The sequence below is a fragment of the Corylus avellana genome, chromosome ca9, assembly GCF_901000735.1.
Source record: "Corylus avellana chromosome ca9, CavTom2PMs-1.0".
NCBI classification, from domain to species: domain Eukaryota; kingdom Viridiplantae; phylum Streptophyta; class Magnoliopsida; order Fagales; family Betulaceae; genus Corylus; species Corylus avellana.
The window spans coordinates 15,977,817-15,988,132 of record NC_081549.1 but is presented as its reverse complement, the minus strand read 5'-3'; the positions used below and the strand labels follow the sequence as shown (position 1 = coordinate 15,988,132).

At 38.7% G+C, this 10,316-nt stretch overlaps 1 protein-coding gene across 1 annotated transcript in view; it reads right to left on the bottom strand.

The window, feature by feature from the left end:
- LOC132192141 (probable CoA ligase CCL10) overlaps positions 1 to 1,490 on the bottom strand; it is a 20,348-nt gene extending 18,858 nt beyond the window's left edge. Inside the window, exon 1 of the mRNA XM_059607384.1 lies at positions 318 to 1,490. Coding sequence (XP_059463367.1) covers positions 318 to 1,322 — 1,005 coding nt within the window. The 5' untranslated portion in view covers positions 1,323 to 1,490. The remainder of the gene's footprint in view (positions 1 to 317) is intronic.
- Between the last annotated feature and the right edge of the window lie 8,826 nt (positions 1,491 to 10,316).

Below are 10,316 nucleotides of genomic sequence, written 5' to 3'. Positions count from 1 at the left end.
TTTTAAAAAAAACATTTTTTTTAATTAAAAAAATTAATATATGTGCCACGTGTCGACGTCTGATTGGTCCACGTGTCAGTCCGTACAGTCAACTAACGGTCAACTAACGGATGGACTAATTTGGTCACTTATCAAAACCACAGGGACCTCCTGTGATAAAAATGAAACCCCAGGGGGGAAAAAATAAAGTTATGAAACCCTATGGACTAATTTAGTATTTAACCCTTAAAAAAAATAAAAAAATAAAAAATAAAAGTGAATTGAGTATATCACATAGCTGAGAAAAAAACAAATGTTGAAAGAACGCAACCAATTACCTGAATAATCGAAACCTGAGGGAAATTCCTCGCAATCTCCTCCATAACATCTTTCCCCAAAGGTGCCGCACCAGAACCAATCTGCTTCAACGACGACAAGTCGTATTTCTTCACCGCACTATGCTTCGCCAGCAAAATCATCACCGGCGGAACAACGTACAGATAACTCACCTTGTACATCTCCACCGCCCTCAACACCTTGTGGAGCTCAAACTTCCCCATCGAAACCACCATGTTCCCTCTCCGAAGCTGCGAATACGTGATCCCCGAGAGCCCGAACACGTGAAACATCGGCACGAAACACAGAAACACATTCCTCGGCTCGCCGTGTCTGTCCTGGTCTGCTGTCACCATCAATGACGTCGCAATGAAGTTCTTATGCGTTAGAATCACTCCCTTGCTCGTCCCGGTCGTGCCTGATGAGTACAGAAGGGCGGCTATGTCGCTTTGTCTGACATTCTTAGCCGATAAATCAAAAACCCGGTTCGATTTTATCAATTCAGAGTAGTACCAAATTTTCAAATTTGACTTTATCTTCATAGAGTTTGAGGAACTTAACATTATGGAAGGTAAATTAAATTCTTCGATTTTGTGCCAGAGTTCAGGAACGGTGATGATGAGCTTGGGGTTACAGTCTGAGACTTGCTTGGAGAGTTCGGGAATGGTGTAAGAAGGATTACAGGTTGAAACGACGGCGCCGAGGGCGACTACAGCAAGGAAGCATACCGGGAAGTGGATTGAGTTGGGGGCGACGATGAGTACGACGTCGTGTTTGCCGATACTGAGCTGGAGCAAAGATTGCGCGAGCTTGGAGACGTGGAGTTTGAGCTGGTGGAAGGTGAGCGTTTCATCGGTGTCGGAGTCAATGAGAGCGACGGTGTGAGGGAAAGAGGAGGTTCTTTGGAAGAGGAAGGAGGTGAGGGAGAGGTTAGGGTTGGCAGGGAAGTGGATGGGTGGTCGTGGAGATGAGTAGGTTTGGGTCTTGGGATTGAAGGATTTTGCCATGAATGGGGTGTTTGTGTTTGGGGAGTGGGAAAATGTCGGTGAATGGAGTCAGTACGAAGAAAGTGTGTACAGGAGGATAATATGACATCCAACATAAGAGGATTATGTTATGACACGTAGGCAGTAGGCCACCGTGTGGTAGATCACTCTTTGTTCCCTTTAGGTGAAGTCTGGGTCTAAGTACTATTCTATCATAAGAGGGAAACAATGACTAAATGAAAAGTCTACCTTGCATCATGTTGGGTCCTCGAACCCATATTTCTCCCAATTGATTAGGTACAAGAGGCTTCAATGTATCTGTGCTCACTATCCGGGATTCAACTCCTGAAAAAAGTGTTCCAGTTGATCTAGAGAGCGGAGATTCTTCCATTGGATCTTCTATTGAAATGGTTCCACACGTTTCTATCATACCATATCCCTGCAAGCATGATAGATAAGATATGAATATAAAATTTTGAGATTTTTTTTCTATTCTGCTGAACTAAATTTAAAATTACAAATATCAGGAAAAAAAATAATTGAGATTATGTTTGGTTGAGTTTTAATGGTGTCAAATAAAAAAAATAAATAAAGAAATGCATGAGGCGGGGTTTGCACCAGCCCTCCCACCTCCTCTGTGAGGCTTTCTCCCTCCTCTGTGAGGTCATTCTCCCTCCTTAGTGAGGTCATTCCCCCCTCTCTGTGAGGGCTTTCTTTCGTCCCTGGTAAGAGTTCTCTTATCTCACTTTTGTATCTTCTTTCTTGATCATTTGCTGATTTATTCGTGCAATGATTCTGCAATTTTTGTCCTCTTTTCAAGCCTCCCTCTCTTCATTTCTTCTCTATTGCTTATGACCAAGGAGGTGGGTCTTTCCCTTTCCCCAATCTCCCATGAAGCTGTTGACTTGGAATTGCTGGGGTTTGGCTCGAGCCCCAACAATTCGTACTCTTCGAGCGTTGAGCAGGCTTCACCAGCATGGCCTAATTTTTTTGTCTGAAACTAAAGTTCCTCCAGATCGCGGTCAAGTTGCTCTTAATTGCTTGGGTTTCCCCTTATTGGTTCAGGTTCCTGCTGTGGGTCGAAAAGGGGGACTGATTATTGCCTGGTAACAAGGTGTTGAAGTTGAACCAATCCACTTGGACCCTCATTATCTTACTTGTTCGATCTATTCTGATCCTCCCTTTTGTCCGTGGATGATTTCTTGCATTTATGCTCCCCATACACCGCAAAGGCGTAGCTCTTTTTGGTATTCTTTATCGATGGTGGGCAATTCGTTTGGAGGTCCGTGGCTATTGTTACATGATTTTAACTCCATCCTCTCCCAATCTGAAAAAAGTAGGGCAGATTGATTGGGTCATCTTCCCATAATGACTTTGCTAAGTATAATTAGTGGTGGATATCAAAGCCAAACTTTTAGCTTTTTATTTATCTTTATTAGCTTTTATTTCTTTTTCACAATATCAATTCAGTAACAAGTTGATATTTTTAATTAATTCTAAACAAAATCACAATCTTCGTGGGTTCGACCTCGTATTTGCTACACTATATTATTGTTTTGATCTTGTGTACTTGCGAGTTAAAACGTACTAAATATTATCTATTAATTTAGGTAGTATTTGGCACAACACAAATTGTTCATAAATATCCCTCTTGACCTCTTTTTAATGGTTTGTCTTACATTAAAAAAGATTATATAGAGACTTGGAGTAGAAAAATTAAAAGAGTTGAACTATAGTGTTCTCTATTGTTTCAACCAGGTTTCTCTGTGGAGCCCTTTTTTGAGTTATTGCATTTTGTTTGGGTTAAGGTGGATGGATATTTGGTGATCAATGACATCTCATAAAGTTAAATTTTGTATTTGGACCGTGGCATACAAATAAATTCTTACAATGGATTGTTTGATTAAGAGGATTTACTATGGATTAGTGTTGTATGTAGGTATAAGAAGAATGGCTAAATGGCATAATTGTTTGCTTCTTTCCCTATTGCATGTTGAATGTTGTCACTAGTATTTACTTTTGTTTTTTTTGTTTTTTTTTTGTTTTTTTGTATTAAATAGGTTATGATGATAAATATAGTAATTGGTTTACTTTATACTTTATTCTTGGAGGTGGAAGCTTGGGCATTGTGGGGATAGAAAGCTTTGCAATGATTTTCCCTTGTGTCTTTTGTGGTGGTCATGGTATGATAGGAATATGGGGTATTTTTTTAGGGAGATGAGCTGCCCCTTTGTAGGATTAAGCACTTGTTTCGGAGTTTGTTGTTTCAGGAGATGCCTACTGATGACAGCTTGTCTTGTTTGTTTTAGATCTTTTTTTTTTTACTATCAATCTGCCATTTTGGAGGGGGTACTAAAGTACACTGCTTGCATTCTTGATGTAGGTCAAATCTCATTCGCACACCCCCTGGTACTACAATTGATCTTGCGATCGAGCGCCCACCTGCGCTCGATCGCACTTGTAACTGTGCTCGAGCGCACATGAGAGGCTTATGTTATTTTTTCGCATTTTATTATTTTCTAGCCAACTTTATGTTATTGTTTTATTAGGGTTAGGGTTTTGGGAGTCTTTATTTCGTTATTTTATTAGATTTAGGGTTTGGGAGTATTTATGTCATATTTTGTTAGGTTTAGGGTTTTGGGCTATTAATATATGCTTATAGCCTCCATAGAAAATCAATTTATATTGTTTATTGAGTTTTGTTGAATAAATATTACTCATAGGTGAGTTTTCTTCATATTTTTTCTTGAAATCATAGATAGGCTCTATATTTTGAGAAGAATTCACAAATCATTGATAGACTCAAGGTCTAGAATTATCTATCTTGTTCTTTATTGATGGTCTTCGCTGTAGCCCACTAAGTCACGTTGCATCAGTTGGTATCAGAGCTCAATTACTTTCCATGAATGGGGGCGAGCAACCACTTTGCAGACATGAACAAGGTGCACGTGCGCACGGAGATACACGTAAGGGGCAACCAGCAATTGGCTTGCGGCACATGAGTGGTGGGCTAAACGGTTGTCGTCGCCAACCAAGACCACGATTCGCAGAGGCGCGAGGTAAATTTATCACTGAACATTGGCAACACACGGAGGATCGATTCAGGGCTATGAGGGATCAAATTGAAGACCTCACTACCCAATTATCCAACTTGTGTGGTCAACATGGGAACAGATCTAGAAACCCATTTGCGGAGCACCGAACGCACAAACGTCAGCACCTTTCCGCAAGCTCATGCAAATCAGCGTGTGAGTAGATTCGAACTCAATATTTCGGAATTCGACGGGGATCTAGAACTCAACGAATTTCTAGATTGGGTGTTGGTTGTTGAAGGGGTTTTTGAATTCAACGGGGTACCCGATGAACAACGAGTCTCTTTGGTGGTACACAATGCAGGGAAAAGTTGGTGCGTGGTGGCAACAACTGAAGAAAACTTAGATGCGGCAAGGCAAATTAAAGATCAATAGTTGGGAGAAACTATTAAAATATATGCGAGTTGCTTTCTTGCCCCATAGTTATACCATGGGCCAGAAGTCACAAAATTGGAGACAAGGGTCAATGGCTGTGACAAAGAAAATAGAAAATTCCTACAAAAAAAAAAAAAAAAAGGGTATTTAGGGAAACATTGAGTGAGGCGAAGAGTCCACGACAGGCCAATCGAACCCCTACTTGCCGACCACAAATCCATTAACGGAATCCATATTCTGTGGAGGAAAAATAATATGTGGATGAAGAGTTTCATGAATCTGAATTCAATGATGAAGAGTTTAGAGTTTAGACATGAAGATGTTGCAAATCCTTCGCAAGAATTTGTGGGTTGGGATTTCCCACCAACCTATGATGACGATGTCAATGAGGAATAGCCGATTGAAGGACCTTTGGCATCCGACCTAGAGGACGAGTACGAAGAGGATGGGTTTTCTCCCATGTTTGGCGGCCTCTACCCTGAAGAAGATGACCAAGAGGAAGAGTACGCAGAAGATGGTTTTTCTCCCATGTTTGGCGACCTCTACCCCAAAGATGATCAATTGGAAGAGGAAGAGCTCACAAGTAACATCGCCAATTATGAAGAGGTTGATGAAGACTTTTCAGGTGAAGTGCCTAATTATAATGATGAAGGGGTTGATTATGATGATTTCCTTAGGGTTGAAAGTATTTTAAATTCTTCTAATAATGATTGTGGTGAGTTCTATGCGGTTGAGGAGAATTATTTATTCACAAGGGCAACTACGACTAATCCATTCTTCAGTATTTTCATGGCACGTAGAAGGGAGAAGGAACGAATGAAGAATGGCAAATATGAAGTATTGCCAAATGGTGTATGGGCCTTTTATGACAACCATCAAGGTATTTCGATGATGAGAAGTGTCACGTTTATTTTGGGCTGCTGCCTTGTCTTGATCTTGAGGAAAGGCGAGTAGAATGAGATGATTGGGCGTCCGAAAGACCATGGAAAGAACCAGCCGAATTTGAAGATGAATTCTCTCCAACTTAGGGAGAATGATGCAGATCAGATCCTATTCGCACACCTCCTGGTACTGCACTCTGCGCTCAATCGCACCTGTAATTGCGTTCAAGCGCACACGGCAGGGTTATGTTATTTTTCTACATTTTATTTTTTTCTAGCCGACTTTATGTTGTTGTTTTATTAGGGTTAGGGTTTTTGGAGTCTTTATTTCGTTATTTTATTAGGTTTAGGGTTTGGGGGGTATTTATGTCATATTTTATTAGGTTTAGCGTTTTGGGCTATAAATATATGGTTATAGCCTCCATAGAAAATCAGTTTATATTGTTTATTGAGTTTTGTTGAATAAGAATTACTCATAAGTGAGTTTTCTTCATATTTTTTCTTGAAATCATAGATAGACTCTATATTTTGAGAAGAATTCTCAGATCAATGATAGACTCAAAGTCTAGAATTATCTATCACGTTCCTTATTAATGTTCTTTGCTGCAGCCCACTAAGTCACGCTGCATCAATTCTTTACCCATGGGGTGGCTCACGGGCCACCCCAGATCTGCTAGAAGTGGCCGCGCGTGCCACCTCCGCCCATGGGGTGGCTCACCGTCCTCCCCAGATGGGCTGGGGGTGGCTGGCGCAACCACCCATGGCCTAGGGGGCAGCTGCAAGCCACCTCTACCTCCCTTTGGGTGGCTGTCGGTCACCCCAAGTGGAGGTAGGGTGGCCAACCAGCCACCCCTTTGTTTTTCTCTTTTTTAAAAAAAATAATAATTAATTGGTTTTTTAATTATTTTTCTTTTTATATTTTATGTAATCTGGTGTGGTAGTGTTTATTTCTTAAACTTAAGATTTTTCTGATATGCTGAGGTGTCAATGGTTGATTGGTGGGCACAAACACTAGCTCCTTTATAGAAGTTATCCTCTATGGTTCTCTCATTGTTTTGTGCATATCTTCTATATAATACCACTATTAGTCTTTTGTTAGCATTTTTACTTCATATATGTTTAGGTACAAAGAATTGAAAATTATTTTTTAATTTTTGAAACTGGTTAAGAATTTTATCTCTTTAGCAGGGCCTCATGCTGGTACTACTTTTGTGCCTCTGTGTGGTGTAAGTATCATCATGGTGTTCCATCATTATCATTTTACATACTAATTTTTACCTTATTCTTGATATTATTATTGAATTTAGAGTAATTGAGTATAATGTCAGAAAAAATTATTAACAGATCTTTTTTATTCCTTTCATGGGCTTATAGGGGGCCGTTAATGTATCCTTCATGTTTCACATGAGCAGTTGCCTCATCCACTAGGATATTGCGCAATAGCATCATAAAGAATCCAACAATTCTCCCTAAGCATTCCAAAGTGTATCAAGTTTGGTTAAAGGAACAGCTACATCACCCGCTGAGGATGAAGATTACAACAATGAGATTTTATCTCAACAGATGTCTTCTAGAATTTTATTATCTTGTAACTTCGTGATTATCATATAACTTGTATTTTTTATATATTGAAATGAATACATTAGCTGGAATTATTCTGCAAATTTCTAATATATTTCATTTTCTTTTGCATATTCATCCCGAGAAATTGTTTTATTTGTTTTACTTGTTAAAGGATTAGGGGCGACAAAGTGGATGGTCCACCATTAGCGTCCTTTTTTGTGTAGACGCAGATGGTGGACCATCAGCGTCCACCTTTGTGTGGACGCTATTGGTAGACCAACAACATCCACAAAACATCAGTGTCCACAAGTTGGTCTACCAATAGCGTCCACTTTAGTTTCAATTCTAACTAATCTTTAGCGTCCATCAGAAATATTATTAGTGTCAACATTTGTGGACGTTGTTAGGTTATCATCAGTGTCAACTTTGGAAGTAGACGCTGATGAGCATCAGTTGAGCATCGACACATCGACGTTGTTGATCAACAGAGTCCACTTTTGCACTTTTAGCGTCCACTAAATGTTGCCCCTAAAAGTCAACTTTCTTGTAGTGATGGTTTCTTGAACAGACCAACAAAATGCATGTCATTGGATATAGATTAAGCTTGGAAAAGTATAAGTACCTACCCCGGTCAGTTGGCTCCTCCAGCCGCTCCTCCATCTTCTTTACCACCGTCACTACTATTTGACTAGTGCTTCCGGAGTCAATACTCCCTTCTCTTCGGTTCCAGTGTCTTTCCTGCATCGACCTCCTTCGGATGGATGATGTTGTTCCGTGCTAAGGGGAAGATGGGTTTGGATCTCTTGAGGTTCTTTAACCTGTAATTACGCTTGAGGTTTGTCAATCTTCATGTGCTCCTTTTGCTTTTATAACTACTTTATCCGCACAGTCCCTTTGAGAGGATCAAGCCATTTATTTGGCCAATTTCCTACTTTGGTTTGTTTATTTGCACTATTATTTTTCGAATCCACCCCTTTTTGATATTTTGATTACTTTTTTTTCCAAATTTGATTAAAAAAAAAAAGTGAATAAAACGACGTGAACTACTTCACATCATCTAAAAAACAACGCAAATCCTTGATTTTCTTCTCTAGTATATATAGGGCTGTTAAAATAGCAAGCCGCTCGCGAGCAAGCTCGGGCTCAGCTCGTACTCGACTCGAATATTAAATGAAGCATTTCGTGAACACGAATCCTAGATCGAATATTAAACGAAGCTAGCTCAGCTCGACTCAGCTAAGTTCGTAAGTAGCTCGTATAAGACTCGAATTGGTAGTTATTCACATAATTCCTCATATTAATATTAAAAATTGATAATTTTTTTTTTTTAATAGCATCCTTATTAATATGAAAAAGGATGAACATCCGAATTCTCTTCCTACCATAGATTAAACAAATTAAATTAAATTAAATATAAGAGCCAGCTCGTGAACTGGCTCGGCTCGGCTTCTCTTATTATGAGTTTGAGCTCGAGCTCGATTTTTTGGCTCGTCCTTAAGCTCGGCTCGAGCTTGAGTTCGAGTAAAATTTAAGCAAGCCGAGCCCAAACAAGCTCAGCTCGTTTACACCCCTAAGTATATATATATACACATATAGGGCTTTAAACGAGCCGAGCTTGGGCGAGCTTTGGCTGTGCAGGCTCGGCTCGTTTATTTTGGAGTCAGGCTCGAGCTCGAGCTCGAGCTCGACTCGAGCCCGACTATGCTGCTCGAGCTCGGCTCGACAGGCTATGTACACTGCTCGAGCTCGAGCTCGAGCTCGACTATTTTGCTCGATCTCGAGCCAGGCTCGAGCTCGAGCTCGAGCTCGACTTTGTTTTTTTTTTTTGTAATTTAGATGTATTAGATTATAAAAATCATCCAGAATAATTTGCACCTTAAAATACTAAAGAATATTAAACAAACATATCAGATTAATGTCAACCTTACAATTAAAACTAACAAAATCAACTAAAATGCTAAAGAACATTAAACAAATATAATAGATTAATCCCAACATCACAATCATCCATACAAAATCAACTAAAATGTTAAAGAACATTAAACAAACATAAGACAGACGCAATCCAATGCATAGGTAGCGCAAATTCCTCTTCAACCCAAAAGCCAGGATGAAGTTCATGTCCACAACTCGAAGGTTTGGACTAAAATTCACATCTACGACCTAAAAGATCTGGATCAAAGTTCAGTACTTCAGTTCACATCCAAGTAGGCAGATCGAGTGGCCAAGCCTTATTACAAAACAGAAGCAAGAAAACCGAAATACTCAAACTCTAAGTAATAAATTCATATGATCTAATGGTCGTATACTCATACTTAAATTTTATGATCATATTATCTCACAATTAATATTAATATTATCTTAGATCTAAGATCATGTGATACATCATATATGTTTTATAAGAATAAAGTATATAATTATAATGTATTGATTAAATAACACAATAACTTATGCAGATATACCATATGATTATATAATGATTAATGATTATGTGATATATACGATTCCAATTTCCAAAGTATAAACTATCTAATTATAATATTTGTATTAAATGACACAATAACTTGTGCGGTTGTACTATATGATTATATCATATGATAAAATGATTAATGACAATATCATATATATATATATATATTTCTTATATGTTTTTATATTAATATATACATATATTATATATATAATATATATACACACATATACATAAATAACAAAAAAAAAAACAAAGGTATATAATATATTTGTTATTATTGAGTAAATGAGTAATGTTGATTATATATTGTTATTTGTTACTTAATAAAAAATATACGAGCCGAGCTTAATAAGCGAGGCGAGCCTTATACGAGCCGAGCTCACGAGTTAGGCGAGTCGAGCCAAGTATATTTGTGTTCACGGATTTCATATAATATGATTCGAGTATGCGAGAGCCGAGCTTGCTCGCGAGACGCTTCGCTCACTTAATAGCCCTATACACACATGATTATTTATTAATATAATTCACCTTGTCATTAGTCATTTGTTAAAGACAGATAGGCTGGCCTTGGTTAAGGCTTAAAGGGGGGACAGGAGCTTTATGAGAGCTTGGTACCTTTATATGTTGGATC